The sequence below is a fragment of the Eutrigla gurnardus genome (assembly GCF_963514095.1).
Source record: "Eutrigla gurnardus genome assembly, chromosome: 11".
NCBI classification, from domain to species: domain Eukaryota; kingdom Metazoa; phylum Chordata; class Actinopteri; order Perciformes; family Triglidae; genus Eutrigla; species Eutrigla gurnardus.
In genome coordinates this window covers 15,730,461-15,754,075 of record NC_139925.1, presented here as the reverse complement: position 1 = coordinate 15,754,075, position 23,615 = coordinate 15,730,461, and the positions used below count along the sequence as shown (strand labels likewise).

The 23,615-nt window shown below is 41.6% G+C and overlaps 1 protein-coding gene across 7 annotated transcripts in view; it reads right to left on the bottom strand.

Annotated features, from left to right (window-relative positions):
- The window catches only part of ccdc88ab (coiled-coil domain containing 88Ab), a 61,730-nt gene that overhangs the window by 18,900 nt on the left and 19,215 nt on the right, over positions 1-23,615 (bottom strand). For all 7 annotated transcript variants that reach the window (XR_014597982.1, XM_084021542.1, XM_084021539.1 and 4 more), the window contains exons 4-18: positions 20,106-20,175; positions 13,847-13,905; positions 12,738-12,821; positions 12,376-12,516; positions 11,425-11,597; positions 6,283-6,364; positions 5,616-5,774; positions 4,972-5,118; positions 4,623-4,767; positions 3,931-4,109; positions 2,837-2,974; positions 1,355-1,538; positions 1,115-1,245; positions 684-977; positions 211-393 (exon numbers count right to left, since the gene is read on the bottom strand). Coding sequence is in view for 6 of the 7 variants with exons in the window: in XM_084021542.1 (XP_083877668.1) it covers positions 211-393; positions 684-977; positions 1,115-1,245; positions 1,355-1,538; positions 2,837-2,974; positions 3,931-4,109; positions 4,623-4,767; positions 4,972-5,118; positions 5,616-5,774; positions 6,283-6,364; positions 11,425-11,597; positions 12,376-12,516; positions 12,738-12,821; positions 13,847-13,905; positions 20,106-20,175 (2,169 nt within the window). In the remaining variant the exon portion in view is untranslated. The remainder of the gene's footprint in view (positions 1-210; positions 394-683; positions 978-1,114; positions 1,246-1,354; positions 1,539-2,836; positions 2,975-3,930; positions 4,110-4,622; positions 4,768-4,971; positions 5,119-5,615; positions 5,775-6,282; positions 6,365-11,424; positions 11,598-12,375; positions 12,517-12,737; positions 12,822-13,846; positions 13,906-20,105; positions 20,176-23,615) is intronic.

Here is a 23,615-nt window from a genome sequence, read left to right as displayed (position 1 = left end):
CAGGCAGAATCAGTCCATCCCCCCAAAAAGTCCCTGAAGCTGCGTCAGTCAACCATCTACAGCTAACACACTTGATGGTGAGAAGAGTGCAGTCTAAAAATGTGTTTACACTGACTCAAAATTCCATTTGTATTTGTTTTCAGGCTAACATTTCCTGTATTTCAGCACCTGTATATGTATGTTGAATAAACGGTTTATTTTATTGCCTACCTCTTGCTCTAGCTGCTCCAGGCGTTTGCTGGAGATCTTGAGCTCCTCTAGGTTGCGTTGGAGGGTTTGATTCTCAGTCTCCACCTCCACCAGCTCTGCCTCCAACTGTTGAATCTTCTTGCTGCTGTTCTCTAAAGCCTTCTGCAGGCGCTGGTTCTCTGTATCTAGGCCCTGGTAACTCACCTGGGAGAGGAAAAGCCAGATTAGGATATTAAAAGCATCCATGAACTAGTTGCACTGCTCCCTGGTGCCATTATATGCCAGAACCTCTGTAACATACCTGTAAAACTGTTCATTAGTGATAATAAATCACAAAAATGTAACATGTAGTGCCCTGGTCTGACACACGTCTCTGCTGAAGTAACTGATTAAAAACTGTTACTACAGTCTCTCACCACACATGACTGCATCATCAACACTGATCTCCATCCACAGGTGTACCTGCTGTATGACTGGCAGTGCTGAAGTTTTACCTCTAATCTCTCGGTCTTTTTGGACGAGGCTTTGAGCAGTTCCATGCTGCGCTTCAATTGGCTCCTCTCACTCTCCAGCTCCCTGTTCTCCGCTTCCAGTAGAGCGGCCTTAGCGCCCGCTGACCGGAGACTCTCAGCCGAGCGCCGGAGTTCCAGGTTTTCATGCTCCAGCTGGGAGGTCTCCTTTTCCAGAGCCTCCAGCTGGAAGGCCATGTTCTTCAGAGAGTCCAGCTTCTTCTTCAGACGGCGGCCCTCTGCCTCCAGATCGCTATTCTCCTTCTCCAAACAGGATACCTATACATACACAAGGGATGATTGAAGATGAAGAGTCAAGCATTTCCAATATTCCACATCCAATTTAACATCATGGAACAGGGGGTACCTGAAGTTGGACCCTGTGGGGAAACCACTGACTAACAGAGGAAACAGACCTTTTCACAGGTGATTCCAAGACTGGCAACTTTCTTCTGCAGACTCTCATTGTCCCTTTCCAGCTTCTGCATCTGAATCTCCAACTCTTCTACTCTCTCTCCTTTCTCCTTCACCACTTCAAGCTCCTTACCTGCAAAAAGGACAGACGACCAGAATGTTGATGCCTTCAATTCGAAATGAAAAAACAAAGAATTTGATTCCAATGAACCACAAAAACGGTTAAATAGCATTTTGCTCACGTAGTTGCTTCCTTTCAAACTCCATCTTATTGAGTTTGGCGGCTGTCTCGCAGATGGACTCGTGGAGAATGCGATTCTCTTTCTCTACGTCCTTGACCCGGGCCTCAGCGCCAACCTGGCAGCGCTGGCGCAGAGATGACACCGTCTGGCTCAGGTGCTTGTTCTCTTGCTCCAGACCTTTCAGCTGGAGAACAGATAGCAGAGTTTTAATGACGGCTTATGTTTAAAGTGATGATAGTGAGCGAAACATGTTTAAGCTTCACATGTTTCAGACTGAGTTATTTTACAGTAACACAGCTTGCTATAATGAGACTGGCAGTTACAGCTGATGCTTGGAGATTTGAAAAGGTTCAGCTTCATGTTCAGTTTAGTTTAATTGGATGAAAAACCCCCCAAAAATTATCAAGGAACAGAATTGAAATGTAAAACACAAAACAGCGTATAACAATTGGACAGATTATACAGTTAATTTGAATATAGTTTTTTGGGGAACAGCACTGCTTTAGTTCATTATCTTTATAACAAACTGATTCAAATTGACCACACTAGCATGCAAGGACAGCATGCTGCGTTTTCTCTGCCTCATAAAAGCCAGATTTGACAAATCAGATGGCTAAACTAATCAAAGGTGTCAGATTTGGGTCTAACAGCTAGCTACAAAGTCCCTGCAGACACACAGTGAGTGGCTGCATCTGGGCCACAGAGTCCCGGAAATCTGTGTAGTCAATAAAACATAGTGGTTGGTCCACTTGCCAGTTTTTTGAGCCAAATGCAAATCAATTGCACAAAAGATTGCTCTGAAAAGAATTCTGTGCAGACTTTAGTAAATTACACTTAGCTGAGTCATTTTCTTGGAGCTTCCTGGAAGGAGAATCGATGATGGTTTTATAGAGAGTGCATGGATGACGCACAGTCTCAACGCCCTGTTTGTCTGAATGTGTTGTTCTGCCTGAACATATGCTTGTCTCTTGTACAAACTACAACAGTAACAATATTCCAAAGCACATGAATGTTTGATGTGATGATAGTCACTCTCACAAAATCGGTCTGTGTAACGTGTTTTATTGCGTTTGTTCTGCTATCTAGAACACTATGGCATAATCAGTTAAACATATCAAGTAGTTTTGTTTTCTTTAAGGAATTAACAACTATGGGACATTCTGCATCGGTGCATCAGACGTTGCTAGGTACCGCCACAGATTAGCCAGGAGCTCACTGATACCCTGATCCAGGTCTGGGAGGAGATCCCCCAGGACACCATCCTCTGATTCATCAAGTTTTTTTAAATCATTTTTGGAAGAATCTTGATTCTTACATGAATAATGTTTTCCCCTGACTTTACATACTTTCTACTGATCTACACAAAATCAAGAACAGCTATTTAAAATTATGACCATCTGCCGGTGGGATAAACTTCCCAAATTAAACGTGCACGTGTGTGTGTGTGTGTGTGTGTGTGTGTGTGTGTGTGTGTGTGTGTACCTGTCTCTCAGAGTTTTCTCTCAGTGTTTCCAGAGTCTTCTCCAGTAAAGCCTTCTCCTTCATCAAGTCAGTACAAAGTGCTTCAGCGTTGTGGAGCGACTCTCTGTCTCCTGTCAGTTCACTACCCAACTGCTCCAACTGTAAACAATGTTTACGTACATAAATTTCAGATATTTTACCCAATCACCACGAAGCTAGTTCAATTATTAGTCTATTCTATTATAGTTGATTCAAACATATAAAACATCCCCTCATTCCGTCACAACAGACAAACACACACAAGTTAATGTATGGACACACTCCTGATTAAATGAGATACTGTTGTTCAAGTCTACCAGGATTCACATTTTAATGCGATTTCGCTCGAGGTCTCAAGTTACTCGGGAATAAATTTCCCACTCCTGATTTCTTCTTTGTGAGAGAAAAACACAATTCTGTGCTTTTTATTCAGAGGGCGCATAGAGAGGCTTATGTTTCTGAAAATAGCTGAGGGACTCCTATTTGCAAGGGGTGTTTGAGTGTCAAAGACTGGGAAAGAAAAGGCAGTGCAGGGCTATCTGGATTTACAGCCGTTCTTTCATCCTCCTATCCACCCCTCTCTCTATACCCTCTCCTTCTCTCCCTTTTTTCTCCTCACTATTGCTGTGTGAAAAGGCCAAAAGTCAAGTGTTAGGGTGATATATTATAGAGGAATGCAGGTCCAATATGCTAATCTTGGTGGTGACCCTGATGAGGGCCAGAAAATAACAATCCCAATAGATGCTGCAAAGTGAAATTTTAAAAAGTGACAAAGAATGCCTAATTAAAGTACGTAGTAGTAAGTATTGTAAATGGGTGAAAGCCCGCATTTCACCTACAAACTGTGAAATTCCAACACTTGTATCATGTGCAATTAGTTTTGGCAGCATTTTAAAGAAACACATTGTAGATTATCACATATATATGAATAAGAAAGAGCACTGGAATGGAGCCCCTCAAAGAAAAGTATTCAGTATTCAGTATCAGAAGCAGAAAAACCAGGAAGTTACTTAACGTCAACCTTAGCCTTACTCAGCCACAGAAAAAAACACAGAAATGCACAGTCCACTGCTTACTCTCTGGTTCAGCCTCTGGTTTTCCTGGCTGACTTTTGCCAGTTTTGTCATAGTATCCTGACTGGCTGCTCCTCTGAGCTCCTCCACCGTCTTCAGCAGGGTCTGGTTGTCCTTCTCCAGCTTCAACAGGCGGCTTGAGGTCAGCTCGTTCACCTCCTCACCCAGAGACTTCTGAGGGGCTGAGTCAATGAAAGCGAGAAAATGTGGTTGGCTTGGTTTAGATTTATGGTGTTCAAAGTCAAAACCACAGTCCACCAAAAAATAATAAATACAACACAAGGTAAAGCTGTTAAAGTGTCATTTTAACAAACACACAACTCAAAGTCTTTATCCAGATCCCTGGCTAGTTAAACCTCTTAACAGCTTTTATAATCCACACGCACAGATTATCCTCCAAGAGCCACTGAATATTAACTACAACTTAATCAAGTGGAAAAAAGGCCCAGAGGAGGCTGGCAAATGCAGAAGAGCCATGGGGATGATGCCAGGGCCAGGAGCCAATGAGCAAAGCCTGGTCTGTGGGCCTTCTGAATCCTTCAACCTGGTCAGCTCAGGTTGGTGTCAGCAGCAGGATATTTTGACTCAAACCCCCATTCTTTGCTTTCATTAACGCTACTTTGTTTAACTTTCATCCAACATACAGAAACTCGTTCTTGGTCCTAAATAGATCCTCGGCTCCATCTTCTTCTTACCTTCGGTGTGTTCTGGGGTCTTGGATAGTTGCTCCAGCTCCCAGCCCAGGTGGAGAGACTCGTCCATACTCTGTTTCTGGGCCATCTCAAGCACAAGGTTCTCCTCCAGCACCTCTTCCATACGTTTCCGGTCCATGTCCCGCTCCTGGATTCAACACAGAGGGAGACAGGGTTTTGAGATTAACAAATGCTGAACACACAACTTCTGAAATGACTGGCCTTGGGCATTTTACTCTGGCTTTTTTTAATTTTTTTTACCCCTACTACTGACCCCGATTTTTGCCCCTACTGACTCCAGCTTGTCTAGCTCCAAAACTCATCACACTGATCTATGAACTCATCATCTCACCATCTCCAGGTCATGAATCTTGGATTTCAGCTGCAGACTCTCTTTCTCCAGGAGGTGCAGTTTGTCAGAACGTGTCCGGGTGGCATCAAGCTGCTCCTCCAGCATGCTCTTAGTCTCCAACAGGACCTGGTTGTCCTCCTTCAGCTCCTATGGAACCACCATATCAGCAGATAATGAAAAATAAACAACCAAATTTAAACACTGCAACTAGTACCAAAACAAATATTTTGGAGATGCCCTCTTCAGAAAAGGTGTGTTATTACTTGAAATAGCAACATTACTACTAGAATCAGTAATAATAGCATTAATAGTTACAGTATGAGCAGTAGTGGAAATAAGTTTTAGGTTTGCAAAAAGGTTGGCACCAAGTACAAAAGGGGGGTCTAGAATAATGTATTTAGTTAAAAAATACAAATATGTAGTAGATATTTACTGGGGTACATACAATATATGCATGGTGAGAAAGAGATACTTCCTCCTGCAACAAATTTTATTAAGAATTGTTTGTTTCAAGCAGCAGCTACCGGGGGTGTCCTTTAACAAACAGAGTCATCATGTCTTTAAGTAACGCTGTGTGCGTGTATAAGTGTGTGTGTGTGTGTGTGTGTGTGTGTGTGTGTGTGTGTGTGCAAGCAGTTGTGTACCTCGACTCTGGCCTTGTAAAACTCAATGTCGTGAAGCCTCTCCTTGTAACGGCTCAGCTCGCTCTCCAGTTTGTCAACCCGGATCGCTTTCTCTCGGAGTGCGTCCAGCTCGTCACGGTAGGCCCGCGCCGAACGAGCGTCCGACACCAACTGGTAGCTCTACAGGAGTTGACAGCCAAACATAGAGAATGAATGTGTGGATATGCACATCTCTAAATGAGGTACCATATGAATAAAGATGTAAACAGATGCACACAATCATGACTCATGATTATCTAGTCCCACCCAACAGCCTAAATCTTTGTTACATAAACAGATAAAGAACAGAACTTCTCATACTATCAATTATCATGAGCACGCATACACATACACAAGTCCTCCGTGCCCTGAACTCATCCACCTTGTTTACAGCATCCAGGTTGTTAGCCACCCGGTCAGCCGGCCGCTCACTTCAAATCAAAAGCCATGTGAGGCTGTTGCTAGACTAAAGATAGCTCTAATAGCCTGTAATGAGCTAAGTCACTACCTAGCTGATTAAAGCCTTGCAGCACTGCAGACACAAAGTACTTAGAAAGAGGAGGGAGGAGCAGGTGAAGGGGGGATGAAGTCATATGATTGTTTGTGTGCATGTAGGCATGTCACGGTCGCTGTGACTAAGATGCATTACCTCTTGCTGAATCCTCTTGTGCTCCCCTTCCATGTTTTCAAGCTCCTGCCTGGTGTCCAAAAGCTGCTCACTCTTCTCCTCTCTGTAAGAGGGATGGGAGGAAGGAGTTAAACAACACGAAGTTTGAAAAAAGGTTGGAGGATGTGACCTAGAGAAAGTACGGATAGAAAGAAGGCTAGGAGGAAGAGAAAGATTTCTCTGCCGCAAAAAAATCAAGAAAAATTATATCTACTATAAGCGTGGGATTAAGATTAAACCATATTCTGAAAATAATTTGTCAAGTTGTTTTTCAGTGTTATTCAGAGTATTAACAAGTACAATTAATTTGGGGCTGTTTCCATTTCAAAACTTGCAGCTAAATTGTTTAATGGTAGCAAACTAATGAGAGTTACACAGAATAATTTTAGTTTACATTATCTACCTGAATAGCTTCATCATCTTAAAGTGTAAGTTTGGCGGAAATTGAAAATAAAGCTATTTTCTGAATGAAAATACATCAACTAAGCCGTGGAGGAAGTAATTTTCGCTCATCACGCAGTTCAGAGCTAGCACGGGCGGGAGCTAGAGTCCAAAATCGCAAACAGTGGGTTAGCATGGGGCCAACAGCCACACGCTTTCAAAATCGCATTTTTAAACCACTAACATTGCTCAAAACAGCGCCAAACCTCGTCAGCAGCTTGCTCTGGGTGTCTACACATAAAACGAAGCACCAACAACTCAGTTCATGAACCCGAAGTTTATAACAGAAGACAGTTAAGAACACTCACCAATTCTACCCCTGCCAGCTCCTCGCGAAGGATAGTCCGTAAGTGTCGATTACCGAACGCAATGCAGAAGTGAAAGTGAAACTGAAGATTTCGCCCAGAATAAAACGAGTATACTTTTAAATTAGTGGCAGTTTGGCCAAATATAAGTTAATAACGGTGGGTAAAAACGTCGGGATAGTTTGTATACACTTCCAATCAGTTCAAGACAGCAGCCTTATCTGAAGCACATACATGTCACGCGAGATCTCACACGGGAACACGAGAGCTGCGTTCGGTAATCGACACTTACGGACTATCCTTCGCGAGGAGCTGGCAGGGGTAGAATTGGTGAGTGTTCTTAACTGTCTTCTGTTATAAACTTCGGGTTCATGAACTGAGTTGTTGGTGCTTCGTTTTATGTGTAGACACCCAGAGCAAGCTGCTGACGAGGTTTGGCGCTGTTTTGAGCAATGTTAGTGGTTTAAAAATGCGATTTTGAAAGCGTGTGGCTGTTGGCCCCATGCTAACCCACTGTTTGCGATTTTGGACTCTAGCTCCGACCCGTGCTAGCTCTGAACTGCGTGATGAGCGAAAATTACTTCCTCCACGGCTTAGTTGATGTATTTTCATTCAGAAAATAGCTTTATTTTCAATTTCCGCCAAACTTACACTTTAACTTTACTTTAAGTATTTTGATGTCAAGACATTAATAAACCCACTAACCATTCTTTTGTGTAAAAACATCTTATTGTGTCTGTTTTTGAGCTGTGATGATCAGGAAACAATGTCTTTCCTGTCTGCTTTGGATTTGGCTACTAATAAACAACCTCCTTCATCCCACTCAACATACAATGACATATACAGAGGGGAAAAGACAGTAGCTTAAAAACAACTGAAGAAAAATAGTCCTGTGACTACTTCAGGGGTAAACATATGCAAATCTGCCCCTGAGGCTCAAACCCCCACCTTCCTTTATTTTGGAGAAACGTCTAAAGAGATAAGATCAGAGAAGGAGAGAAGAAAGTTTTACATCCAATTGAGCAAGTAGTACAAAACATAGAATTAAATTAGATTTTCTTCCTAAATAGTAGGGTCTTTCTGCTATCTCACTCTCCTATATCCATGTATTTAACAAAATAGGGCATCCTGACATTTGTTCTTTGGGCAACTTTGTGTGTGTGTGCGCACATGCAAATTCTTCAGGCTCCTTCCTACAATAGAGGGACTACGTGTCACACTGCTTGAAAGGAAAACAACTGCATTCCAGAGATGCTCTGTGTGTGTGTGTGTGTGTGTGTGTGTGTGTGTGTGTGTGTGTGTGTGTGTGTGTGTGTGTGTGTGTGTGTGTGTGTGTGTGTGTGTGTGTGTGTGTGTGTGTGTGTGCGTGCGTGCGTGTGTGTGTGAATCTGCTCCACTGAACATCTGATGGCCTATTTAATTACAGCTCTCTGGAGACTCAGGGTGCAAAGCGTCCTTCTTTTCTCATTTTCTTTCATTTATCTGCTTCCTCCCACAGTTACCGTTATAAGGGAAGTTGGAGTCGATATGCGAGCAGGATGTTCCTTTACCCATTTCTGTCATCAGTAAACCCCCTCCTCCTCCTGCAGTCCCTCCCCGCAACTCCCCTTCCCCAAATCACAAACACCTGTCAGCTCTAGCATGGCAGATTCGCTTTGAGCCAATATTATAGATGCAGCTGACTCTGCTGCTTATGTTTATGGTTGTGTCTGCACAAGTACAGACAAACACTTGTATACACTGCTATATTTAAAAAACAAAAGAATCAAAAGGGAGCCTTTGACCACATGTCTAACTGGTAAACTCCCTACGCTAGTCTTATTCCCATAACCCGACATATTGGCCCTATCTTACAACGGATTTAGCAGACACATACTGTATATATAAACACAGCTTTTATGGTAAACATTACCAAACATTTCCTGTTATATTTTCAACCGTTTCTTGACAAAAATAATTTGAAGGAACAGGGGGATGTAGCTGTATTCCTTTCATTATTAACAAACATTATGTTTAAAAATAAATTAACCCTGACATTCAGTATACAATTACACAACAAACAAATAATGTAATCAATTAATTAGTACTGTAGGAACATTATAATACAGCAGACTGGTTTATAACACTTTAAATACCATAAATCAGTAACAGAAAAAATATGCCTGCGTTTGGTTGTAACCAAGCATTCCTGAGCTGAGCTAGTTAGGATGTGTAGAAGTTAATGATCTACTGGCATTCAAGTTGTATTGGATAGTTGACCCCAAACTCAGAAGTACTTAACATTCGTTACAGTAAATCAATCACAATTTGGGTGTTTTTTTTTATCAATTTAGAATTTGTTTGTTGCTGTTGTTACACATTACCAAACATGCCACCGTGGGAACACTGAACCATACCTCCCGGCTCTGACCTGCTCTCCTTCTGTACACAAACATGTACACACAACCAAAGAACAGACACCCAGATGTATAACTGTATGCAGAGAGACAGTATTTGAGCATGTGAATGCCTGAGAGAAGAAACTGCAATCATGTGACCAGACTACATCAGCTTATACTGACTTAAAGCACTTTTGTCCCTTGTCTCAACACAGCAACAAGTACACAATACCATGGCAACCAACAAACAAGATAACTCATTGGCTTGACGGGTGTTGTTGTGTAGCTCTATTTATGCTGTGCTTTAGGTCAAAGAAGTATATCCGAGGGGATGTCTACATGATAAATATCAGACCTTTTCAGCACATGAACCATAAAAATGAGTTCAGGCTAAAGGAGAGATGCTTTCCAGTCTTCAAGTTACAACCAACTGTTAAAGAACCATAATTCTTGTTGGGCATGTGCGACGGCTAAATGCAAAGGTGACAGAACAACAAAATAAAGGGTGCAGCATTCAAAGACGATCAAAGGACATTTCCAAAAACCATTCACATCACTAGGATCTGAAATCAGCATAAAGGTGACCTGCTTTAATCAATTTCCAACTTGATAAGTGGATTTAATCTTGAAAACATTGTGTAAAAGAGGGATAGGCTGAAGTATACGACTCAGTTTAACCTTCCTACAACAAAACAGGTTCTGTCAAAGCATGAGTATCAACACTGACCTTATGATGCCAGCCAGTATGGTTGATTACATGTAGTAAATGTATGTGCAACATTCAAATACTTCCCCTCGTCAGAATGTGCTTCCTTTTTTCTAACTGCTCTGTGTCGAGCACTAAGTCTTTGTCTGGCAAGGCTTCACAGCACTTTAAAGAGGAAGCTCTATTATTCATAGGCTGAATTTAAAAGGTCTCACTAAGATTTGTGAGAGGGGATTTACGTGTGTGTGTGTGTGTGTGCGTGTGTGTGTGTGTGTGTGGAGGAAATGGACTGCTGGTCTCCATGATTTCCTCTCTGATTCATCACGGTTGTTCTATAAGCATCATGCTTGAATGTTGTTGTTAAAGCTACCATGACTAACAATGGAGAGCATCTTCACCATGAAGAATGAAGATGAAGAATCCCATTCTGCTTCTTATAGCCTTTCCATAAGATAAAAGTTTGATACCTTCCTAAGTTGTCAACCGTTAGGGTCTTTATACAGCAAAAAACGCCGTCATATGTAATAACTATGCCAAAGACATGGCGGCTCTCCGACTTAAAGGTAAAGATGCATGAATAGTAATGTCCCCCGTTTGAATTCAACCATGAAGCTTTGTCACATCTCTGTCTCTCCTGTAGTATGCACTATGCCAAAAAGTCAACATACTGTATCTAACAAACCATTAGGACTAGGCATTGGGACAATATGAAAAGATTTTTCTGGACCAAATAATTGCTTTTCACAATATCATCCCCAATGATTATCAAAATATATGTAAAATGGCAATGGAATCACTTTACCTTGTATTTTGTTTTAAAAAAAGAAAATACTTAGCACACAGATAGGACACGACTTTTTAGTGAAAAACATCAAAGAATCTTAATTAAGGTAATCAGAATTCAGAAAGTCTCCTTGCGTAAATAAACAATATTGGCCAACTAGACAGCTTCTTCAAGTCATTCATGACGATTTTCACGATTAACCTGATTACAGAAATACACCACGATTAACTTATTGTGATTTTTTAAAAAATTTTATCCCGATCCGTGATAACATCTTATATCATCCCATCCTTAATTAGGACCCCATCATCATCATCATCATCATCATCATCATCATCATCATCATGAACAAGCCTGTGACTTTGGGACCTTTAGTTCCCAGTTCGGATTGAAATACATGACAGATAAGAAGCAAAAATGGGAACTACAACAGCAAACAAGTACTAGTTTTGTATGTAGTTCTTGAGTTTATAGTTGCTGTTATCCAGCTGATAAAGCCATGGCACTCACAGTTCTTGTCGAAGGCGTCTGATCTTGGCCTTGGCATCAGCCAACTCTACAGAGAGGTGCTGTCGGCTTTCGGTCCTCCTCATACTGGGGGAGTCACCGGGAGACTGGGTCGGACAGGGAGCTAGTGGAGACAGCTGCACACAGTCTCTCTCTTGGGTTAACTCCACTATAGTCTGCATGGAAAAAGGGGAAAATAATTCATATGAATATAGTGGGATGTCTAGCTGTGGAGATGAGTACAAGAGCCTATTAATACAAGTGTACAGAACTAAGCAACACTGCCATTTACTGCAACAGAAACACAGTTAGGAATAGGATTCAACAATTGGACAAACATGGATTAGATGCAAAGAGGAGAGTTGATCCAAAGCACCCCCACCACCAAAAACTAGAACACAGGCATTAGGGCAAAAGCACATGCACAGACCCACACACAGCCGATTTTGATCTATTGCCCGTGAAAGGAAATGGGATTTTAATTGAGAGCGGCTGGACTGCACAGTGATAATCTGGAGGCTATTACAGACCTTCACACACAAAACAAAAACACACACACACACAAAGATCTGCTATCATCTGCACCCTATGGGTTGGAAACTCGTTTAAGGATGCATATACTTCAAGTAAAAGAGAAAAACCACACATACACACACTCCATCCATGAGATGGTTAACAGTTTCAACCCTTCCTTCCTGAGGCTGCTGTCTTGTGGTAACGGCAAAAAAGGGGAAAAGTTTCCACATGACCCTGACTACAAGTAGCCCATAATTTTCATTAGAAAGCGTTTTATCCGTAGAACTGTCACAAGCATCCACACAAACAACCTCCCCCACACCCACAGAAACATAATATAACAACACACAAAATATACCACACTTTCCTAGTTTCCTGCCTTGTCTACTGGCGCTGGAAATAATACAGCTTTCCACACACAACACACAACACACACACCTCCAGCTGTGTGTCCCTCTCATCCACCAGACGTTTCAGATGGAAAGCCAGGTTTCTGGAGAGGCCGTCCAGGTCCTCAGGAGGCATCTCACCACTTTCCAACCACTGCAGATCCACTACGTTCTCCTGATTATGCGTCACCTAAAACGACAAATATATCTTTGTTAACCATTACAACCATGATGTCGAGAAGTTGCATTCATAACACATTGTCAGACTGGTATTTGTCAAAAGTTTAAATTGAATTTATTCCACAATTAGCCTGCTGGTCATTAGATGAATAGTAATGGAGGAGCAGGTCTAGGAGGTGAAGTGTCTTAATTCTCGCCACTTTGTTGTTGGTTTCTAGGGAGGAGAAATACCTCTTGGATGTGGGATGCTATGGCAGATTTGGTGTCAAAGTCCAGAGTCTGGATACACTCAATGTACTCTTCCTTCTTCTCGCACTGTAAACAAAGGTGGGAGGGGGAAGACGGAGAAAGACATTTGAGATGTTACAGTTAGGTGGGTTGGGGGTCAACTGGAGGTTAGTAGACCAACATTTTAGACCAGTCAAAGGCTGATCTGATAGCCTTCCAGGAAGTTGTATTTAGGAAATGAATGTGGTCTTTAACTGCATTTTTTTTGGATCAGACAATGATCAGTTTCAGTTGTTGGAAGAAAGCGTGAGAGATGAGGAAAAAACTCTGTACTACACATGTCAGCTCTTTTTCTATGTGTACAAGTTCTCACTAGGTACTGCTGTGCTTTATGTAAGCTTGAAGACTATATAACGTCAGAATTACTTGAAAATTGCATGAAATGTAATTACAGTGTCTTTATACCAAAACAATAGGGCTGGTGAAAGGTCAATGCCCTTGTTTGAAATGCAGTGAGAGCTGAATGGGGCTTTGTAAGGAGACAGGAAAGGTCTGCCACATAATTTATCACAAAGCATTAGCGGAACAAAAGAGTCAAGAGTTAAATCACTTTATCAAAATGGATAAAATAGCTGTAATCAAAGGGAGGCCGAACAAAATGGGGACTGGCTTTGGAGCAAAATTGCTACAAGGTGACCGAAGAAAGTAATTCAGCATTTCAGCACTAGCTCAGTTGAAAAATATTCACAACGTACGAAAGGTCATGAGGCGGCATCATTTAAAGTATTGATGTTTTGAATAATGAGTCACAAGCAAAAAATGATAAAAATGTAAAGAGGTCTAAACCCTTGAAACTTGAGTATTTTCTGCCCAGATTTCAAGCAAACATCAGCCTTCTGCAGAAGGCCAAGTCAGTCCTTTCCCACTCATGTTAACCCGCCAGCAGGCAGCCCACATTTTGGTTCACTTCCCGCAGCAGGGTTGGTTCTTAATGCAATCGAACTGCACCAGTATTTGCTTTGCAACAGTCCAAGAGCAACTCTCAGATTCAATTCAAACAGACTGAATGTTGGCTTGTGAAAGTAGTGAAGCAGACTAAACTGTACTCTTACCTGGACAGCACAGCCTAGCAACAACAGCAGCAGTTTTTTCATCTCCTCCAGACCTTGCTCTAAAAAAAAAGAGAAAAAAACTTGATCAATCTTCATTCAGCGTTTATGGTTTAGGAAGCTGAAGGCTAACAACACACAAAGTTTAATGAATACGTTCTATTGGTACATTGGTTTTATTGTTGGTAGTACAAGACTTTGCCTCGAGCACTTCACTGCAAAATGAGAGATCTAGGGATTGATGGTGGGTGATAACAGACATGATTATATCTATATCTTTTCAATTAAGTCTTACAAAGTGCTTTGTAATAAAGCAGTGACATTATAAACAATCCAATATAAAAGATGTAGTAAGTCACAGTAGACATGCAACCCATGGGAATATCACGTTTACACATTTACTTAGTATACCAACTCAATTCTTAGGCTGTTACAATTCCACCTTATAAAAACTGCTTCTCTAGCAGCAGTGCTATGATATTTTCCACAGTGTAGAGGCCTGGCAGCCTGAACTTCCAGTACTCTACCACATGTCAGGACGTATAGACAGAAACTACTAAAACCCACAACAGCTGCAAGCATGCGCAACAGCCCTGAGCTCATCTGTGGGATTTGTAGCTGAACAGTAACCCAGGTGGTGTAAATGTGTGTGTTACACTGACTGAATGTGGCATTGTATGCAAGTTGTATGTCTATGGACTGTGTGTTTTCCCTTTTTGGAGCTCATCAATTGAGCCAACACCCTCCGGCTCTAATAACAATAAATCCAGTTTATGACAGCATGTTTTGTGTGTAGGGTGGTCTGTTCTGCCTCTGACTTTAATGGGCCAAGTTAAATGGCAGGCATACAGGAAGACAATATTGTGGGACTTTCCAAAGGATGTTGTCAGATTGTCTGTGTAAATCACAAACTTAGAGAAGGGCAAACGGAGGACCAAGCTGTTCCATTCGGAAAGATCAGTATCCCAAAACAGAGGCCCTATCCATCAATTTTACAGAATCCTCCTGACAACCAATGATCAATCTCACTTTTCTCATTCCTCTTGAATCAATAGAGACACACAAGCCAATGTGTTATCACAGAATGGGGGCCTCCCTGTGGTCATGATGTGGCAGGTTGAATCTTCATCTATTATGTAGGAAGCCAATATCATACCCATAACAATCAATCCTTAATTATAAGCCCAAGCCAGGGGTTTAAAGCACAAACCCACATTGACTATTTAGATTGAAATGATGTACTTTTGGCCATAGCCCAATCAGTGATGTCACAGCAGGTGGAAAAGTGAGGTTATGCAGCAGCCTTTTTCCTCTGCATGTGATTTCACTGTTGATTTACCCATTAAGTCTGGATAATGTTGGCATGTGTCTACCGTGATATGGAAATTCAGCTGTAATTACATTTGTTCTGTATTGCAGCCAAGGAAAGATGGTGCATTTTGTTTTTTCTAAGTCCCAGGGAAACTTTCCAGCGGTTGGGGGGGGACCATTACAGCTACTTGTATGTCAAGGAAATTATATTTTATGCTCAAAAGGCCTAGATGAGGTGTGCCCAACTGAAGTAATGGTGTCCGTGCACTCTGACTGAAGTGTCAGATGGTCAAACAGCATCTGAAAACCTCTCCCCTCACACCTTTTGGACACAAATGCTGTGTAGACGCATTTTCTTAAAATTGTGCACAAATTTAAATATTTAAACTAAAATATGCGTGCCGCTGTGAGTGAAAGCCCATCAGTGTTGAGATTCTCCTCCTGTCGTCCCTGAAGCTCAAATGAAGAAGGATCAAGAGGATGTCAGTGCTTTGTATTTAGTAAGTACTAGGCAATGCGTACAGTACCTGCATTCATGATATCAGGAGAAATATTAAGCACATGGGTATATGAGCAAATTTTCACCAAGAAGAGTGAATGTAGATACAACTTTCACTGCTGCAGGGCTTAATGGAACACTATTATATGCATAGGAACCTATTCTAGTCAGGCAGGGGATTTAGCTCAGCAGATCTACTGAAGCTACATAGGAAAGATAAGGACCCTCATAGGATAAATAATTTATACAGCTAGAGAGGGGGTAAGAGGGAGAGATGAAAGGGAAAGAGACAAAAGAGGAGAAATCACCACAGAGCACAAGCAACACAAATATAACGGAGAGAGAGAGAGAGAGAGAGAGAGAGAGAGAGAGAGAGAGAGAGAGAGAGAGAGAGAGAGAGAGAAAATAGAGACACCAAGAAAGGGATAGAGAGCAAGATGGAGGCAAAGAGGCAAGGTCAAAAATAGAAATCTCCCTTCAGCAGCAGCAGCAGCAAAGAGGCTTTGAGGAGGTGCTACCATCTCTCTGCTGGCCTCATCTTTTCTACCTCCCTCACTTCCTCCCTTAATACACACACACACTCACTTCATACTTCCATTTATTCTCTGCAACACACATCCACCCATCCTTCCTTCCTTCCTTCAACATTGTTACTAATCATCTGTGCCTCCCCAGTGTTTGCATTCACTCATCTAGGCTTCCTTTTTCACCGCCTTCCTCCCTGCTTCATCCTCCAAGCAGGAAACAAGAGGTCAGACGGACAGTGACTAACCCTTCTTCCCGCAATGCCATTGCTAATCTGTGTGTGACGATGCGAGTGAAGAAGAAGAAGATGAAGAAGAGAAAAGTGTGGCTGTGTACATGTGCTACCAATTGCTACAACCCTCTCCTGTCAGGATTAATGGAGTCATTCAGGGCCCAATGACTTGCAAGTCAGTGGTGAAACCAGTGCAAGCAGTGATATTGCTTTAACAGCATGACAGAATATATTCAGCCCATCTCACTGGAGCAGAGGATGGAGTTGGCTGAAGCTTATTTTTAGATTATTTCATGTATTTTATAAGACAAGAAAGTGTGTCAAGCGAACAAAGACAGACAGCCTCGAGTTGAGGTCAATTTCATGGCCAACAATGTCTGAACAATCCAGTCTGCCTTTACAAAAGGAGCACTGAACCGGCTAGAGATGATAGAAGAAACATGTTATATACAACAACAACAAAACGTCTTCATTGTCTTATTCTCATAAAATGCTTACATATTCTCAGTCGTCTATTCTATACTTTCCCCCACAACACTGAAAACAGACCTCATAAACACAGCCTATACACATGGAGCACTATTAAGTTCAGAAAAAAATATTTTTGCAAGAAAAGTTCATCATTTACACACGTACATAACTGTCAAGCCCCTCAGTTAATGTTTTCTGTCAGCGGTCAACAGTTGTTTTTTCTGTTGTGGCAGCCGTTAGAGTAGTAGAGCAGAGAGTTCTGCTCACTGGGAGGTGCCTTCATCTATAGCCATATTTTGAGTTGTGTCAACCAAATGTTATATTTATGCTTTAATGCATTTTCTATTGAGAAAAGAAAAACAAAAATCTAGACTGCATCTGAGATTTGTATATGGCAATCTGTCAACTGTGCAGTGTTCTCCTTCAGTAGAAGTGGAGGGAGGTTATGATGTTTTTGTAGTCGATCACTGCTGCAGACTGAATTTTTGAAATCGTAACATAAATAACTGCAAGTGACTGGAACGAAGGAGCATCAGACATTTTGGGGTCATATTTTCAGACGATCGGACCAGATCACTGCTGAAAATGCACAGGCTTTAAGATAGACTAAACAAAGGAGGTACTATGAGAGTGCATGCGAGCAAACTGACTAAACACAACTTTTATGCACAAGGGAGTGTGCGTCTGTGCATCTCAGCATGTGTGTGTGTGTGTGTGTATACAAGGCAGACTAAGGTAATTCAGAGCCTGGGGGGTACTACAGTGAATTCCCACTGTTCACTGTTTGGAAGACACCCCTCCCCCACCCACCAACTAAACACCAGTGCACTCACACCCACACACATGCAGACTCGTCCCCTGCCCCCTAATGAGAGCATAATAAAAGCCACATGGCCAATGACTTTCAGCTGGCAGAGGCTGAGCCAGAGAGCCAGACTCCACAGTCGCCGCTGGTCTAACTGACTGATTATCTGAGCTGGAGGGTAAAGGGCAAAAGGAACCCTGAGGAATGCAGTCTAATGCTTTCGGTCTACTCTGGTCCACTCGCTACGAGCTGCCGTCCACTCTCATCTGCGTTGGGCAAACAATTTCCAAAGTCCTTCACATGCAGTAGATCTTCAGAAATATACTGCGGTGAAATTCCAACAGTAGACATTATTTTGCCGGTTCTGTTCTTCAAAGTATCCCTCTTGGCATTGCAATGACTAGACAGGGTTATTATAGGAAGCAACAGTGAAAGGTGTGAAGAAAATGCCAAAGGAAAGCTGTTAAAGAGCTATGAAGTATGCTGCCAATGGTCATTATCACTAGTAGTTGGACAAATGCTTAGATTAACTCATTAAAATACTTGTTTAATGGGTTCTTTTACAGGGCAGTGATAGATTCTAATGTAAATTAACAACAAAGTCATCATTGCATCAGAAACACAGAAACGCGGTCAAACACAATGACGCACAAAAATGTGCGTGCCCTCGCTGCAGCCTCTTTTTGTTAGTATAGCCTGTGGGGGGCGTACAAACATTCAAGAGGAAACTGCGACCTTTGAAAAACACCCCGAAATGACAGCAATGGCCCCGGTGAAAGCTTGACACAAGAAGCTGAGGGAGGACAGGGATTAAGAAGCCATTTCATCTGCTTTAAATATACAAATATCCTTCAAAAGCTTTGCCAGCTAAGGCTGGAAACAATTTACTTTGAAGAGCTGATTATTACATTTGCAGAAGTGAACAAAGGCTATGAACCTCTGTGTGGACACACGTTTCCAGAAGTAAAACAAACACATCTAAGGATCTTGTGGTGGTTTTAGCTAAGTTTTGCAGTGTGCCAATAAACTATCTACTTTTGCTTTTATCTAAAAAATCCTTTCTTCCACGCCATGATCTTGAGTGATGGCCTGCAACTGTTCATCTTATCTCAGCGGCCTCATCAAGGTCACATTGGAAGATCAAGTAGAACTTCGGGCTGCAGAGGTCAAGTGTGCTCCAAAAATGTCTTCATGAAATACAAACACTTGACACTGCTGTTCCTTTAAGGCTCCTCAGACATATTACATGTTGGTATTCAGTAGATTGAAGCTTTGTTGCAAAAGGGTTGAATTAATTTAACCCTTCAGGTGATAGAGGTGTACAGATTTGGTCTGCCTTCTTGTATCCGTCTGAATAAATCTTCATTTAGCCATGGATAATAAGTTTTACGTTGTGGTTTATTTTTTATTGTTCTTGTAAAGGACACAGTGACGCTATCAAGCAGTTTCAACATTGCTTTATTGACAGACCCGATATCGTCACTGGATAGCAATTTGGACAAATTGCCAAAGTATAATTATACTTAGAAATCTCAGGAATAACCCCTTCCCCCAATTTATCTTATTCTTTTTCTTATAATCACATCTCATAATAATAATAATAATATTTTCATAATGAGGATATGGAGTGGAATGTTTGTGCCAGAATTTGTTTCCACGCTTTGCTTATTTACACAAATTCATGCGGTGAAGATTTGCCGATCGAGGTGACTGGAGGAGGAATGATAAGGTGGATCTATAAGTAATGTGTTATAAAGTGAAATTAAATGTGCAAGAGAAATCAATATTCAATTTCTACAATCTGGCATTATTTCATCACCTCACCTACTGTGTCACCAATTTCCCCCTGTCTACATACGTATGTACTGGAGTTTCCATACAGGTGTGCACATTGTCTCCTCATGTTTGTTTTCACAGATCACACCTTTTGTGTGGGAAGTGGCGTGCACCTCTTTCAGGGCCCGTTTATGCGTACGCAACAGTTAGATAGGAGACCCCACAGAATTTTAGGATTATTAACTTTTATGTGCAGTTGTTTTTTTTTTAAAAAGATTAATGTTCATGTAATCACTAAAATGTGGGTGTTGTCTTGAAACCAACCCATTAATCTGTCCATTTCCTATTACCTCAACACTAAAATCAGCATTGTTCACCGTTCTTTTCAGTTCCCTCTAATTCTGCCATCAAGTCCATTTTTTTATGCCGTGGGTTATGAATGACAGTCAGATAGGCAGCTCATACTCGAGCACATGGAGAGACAAAAATAATTGAGTAGTAAAAAACTCAACTGTTGAAATCTAATTAAGACATTAGCAAAATTGCAAGTGTCCTTCTTGTGAACTGTACACACATTTTTTTTTTAACATTGGTTTACGTGTTAGTCTGTTGCGATTGTATCGTTTTGCACATTGCCACTTACCAGACAGAGGGTTCCGGCCCAGTACCAGCACATTTGGTAAAGGCATCATCACCAGCTGCTGGAGAGTCTCCTGTTACACACAACAAAATGAAAAAGTCAGGAAGAGAGATCATTATTTAGCATTTAAAAATAATTAAATTATGAAAATGAAGAGATTATAGATTACATGGACAGACTTTGACAGTGCGGGTGAGGTGTAGAATTCAAAAGATTATCAAGACAGCCAAGGGGACTTCAAAATTAACAGTATGAATCTCCGCGTGGACAGAATGATGGTCTTGTTTGCTTTGTTGATGTCATACAGTGTGTGTGTGTGTGTGTGTGTGTGTGTGTGTGTGTGTGTGTGTGTGTGTGTGTGTGTGTGTGTGTGTGAGAGATGATGCAAGTGACAGTGGTATTTATGTGGGTTAAATTGCTGGTGTGGGTTTTGCCGCAGGGCCTCCTCCATTCACATGTCAATCATGATATACAAATTAATCTATGAGCTGCACTTCACAGCACTCATATACTTTTACTTAAGTAACATTTTGAACAAAGGAGTTTGTGACAGTAATTTAAAACATTGGTGACGAATCAAGACAGTGTCCATGTTTCTAGACGGACACGGTTTACAGTTGCGCTGGGAAAAGAGGACACCATCACACCCCAAAACGTAGAAAGGACACAGCGATCACTAAGTTCACAGCCCTGAGAAACACCTAAGTTTGGGCGAGAGGTGCTGTAAAGCTGACACAGCCAGAGACTTGAGCCACTTTCAATTATTTCCGAGCTAAACTAAAGCCGGACGCTGCGCACTACTGTGGAGGAAATGCACATGCAGAGGGCCAGCCAGACCACCCAAAAAATATAAAGTAAAAAAGTTAAAAAAAAATACACAAAATTACAGTAAAAAAAAAAAAAGTGTGTGAAAAAGAAAAGAAAAGCTGGTTTCTTGAAGTAGAAAGGATACAAAGGTCACCTAGCTAGAATATTTCATGTTGCGCTCAGGTAGACAGAATTAACTTGAACCGTTCCACTATTCTATGCAGGTTACTGGTGACGTCGTGACAAAGAGGCTTATATAAATAAGGGGTTTTGGAGAAGCCCTCCCCCTGTCATAACCATCTGCCCTATACATATTGCATTACCTCATCGTGGAGGTAGGGGGGGGGGGGGGGGGGGGGGGGGAATTCTGACATAATTTGGTGACATTGATTAAAATGTCAGCAAAATAGTCGCAGCCACTCCTGTGATTATTTTGACAATACTTGAATGCAGCAACTGACAAAGCTGAGAGCTGATGAATTCAAAACTGTAATGTGTACATAACATATCTCCTACACATTTCTAATCTACCTCAAAATCCCATTGTAGAAGTTTCTGTTCCTCTTTTCTTTTCTATATATACGTTTGTACACAACGTGCTTGTTGTTTGAAGAAACGTACGTGTCATTGTTTCTCCATGGCAAGGGAAATGTATTTATCACAGTTGCAAACACAACTTCCGATAGATCCTCAGAGTTTGCAGCAGAGGCGACTGACACCTGTGATTTTCTAAATCTTTGTTGGCGGTTTGATTTGATGCAGAGACAGAAAACCAGTGGTTTACAGAGGAAGATGTGGGGAGCAGGGTGGCAGACTGCACCACTCACATCTGGTTTCAAGCAGACAGTAGTACATAGTAACATATAAACAAGTAACTGCATCCAGATGTTGTGTATCATGCTGTGAAGCGTTATTATTTTGTCCACCCCTGTGCTGATGATTGTGGGCCAGGTTTTGCGGTCAACTCATGAGGTGGGATTCATTGGATGTGTGTGGAAAAGTACCTGTGCATCGTACAGCATTTTCATTTGAGCAAACTGAATAAATGAATGGGGAAAAAAGCGCATACAGTCTGCAGTTTCATGGGTGCTGACTAATTGTATTCAGAAGAAGCATCTATGGCCTGAGGTAAAGGTCAAAGTTTGGGTTGCACTGGTCATCAGTCACAGTTATTAAATTAGAGGCATGGTTGTCACGGCGTTTCTGTCATGGTGACAGGAGCACTGACCCCATTTGCCCCGTCTGTCCATCTGTGTGTTTAGACTGGTGTATGGAGCATGCAGGGATAGAGGTTATGGTGTGTAAGCATTCTAACCTTGGCAAAAAAAAAGAAGAAGAAAAAAAGAATGAGAATATTAAATTTTCAGATATACAAAGATTAAGATCTTCTATTTAGAGTGGATTACCAATATTGGTCTTGTAACCAGACCTTTAATCATCATGTGTTCTACCAGTAAAACAAATACCAACCGAATGTTTTATAATATACTAATGATGACTACTAACACAGTGTCAGGCAGTTCCAGTCAGAAACAACCAAACAGTCATCCTGTCTGATGACTGAGACAGATTGACTCAACAGGCGTCAGACAGAATAATCAGCGTAGCTTAGAAAGCCACAGTTGGTGTCTCACAGAGAGGCATTCGGTGAACCTGAAAGCCAAATTGACCATGTAGAACTCATGATGGCCGCTTTGAGCAGAAACAGCCAAGACTTTAAAAGGGACAAGAAACCAAAATTCATCAAAGAGAACTATGCAGCCTAGAGTCACCCTAACATCTAAGATTTTAGTGCCCCTCCCGAGTTGTGCCTTAAATCAATTTCAGAGAGAAAGATTTGAGGATGATGCTAGCATAAGAGCTCATTTGTACATATCGTGCCAGCTTGCACAAACTAGCAATTGTGTTTTCAGCTTCATAGAAAATGATGAGACAGCAGAGAAGAAAACCTTCAACCGGACTCTGCCCTTAACCACAACCACCTGTCCCACTTCTGACCACTGCTTCCCATCAACACATGCTCCCACCTGCCCCTTTCAATGGCAGCATGTGTTTGCTGTGCAAGCACGACAATTACGGCTGTGTTTCTTTTCTGCCGAGCGCGCTCTCTTCTCACACCGCCCAAACTTCCACACTTAAAAGTATCTCTACAGGCCCACACTGCTAGAAATTCAAGAACTGATGTTTGACTGAACATAAGTGCAGGGCAACATTAAAGTGAATTGAGTTTGCAAATGTTGCTGATAATGCTCTGTACTGTGCAGAGTCATGAGTTATTCACTATTAAACTGCTCTTGGTGGTCTGTGATTCTCTGATCAGCCCAGCTGTTAGCTTAGAGCTCTCTAAACAACACCCAGAACATCATGGGCTTCTGATGTTTTTGTCTCTCATTTTTAAATCTGTACTGACTTCATACACAGTAGATTGTAGCACTAGAGGAGTAACGCAGGCTGCAGAGCAGTATTGTGTAGCGCAATGTCTTTTATGCCATATGGAGAGAGATATTAAATCACCAGTTACAAAGTATAATGCTCTGACTGCTTAAGTAGCTGGAGATTGAAGGAAATAGTCAAAACAAAGAAGTTGCCAATAAAACCAATTTAAAGCAGGAGCTAAAACAAAGCAAGTCCAGCCAATAATGATATGGATGGATGGATGGATGGATGACTACTGATACGATACCTAAATTATTTTTGCCAGTCAAG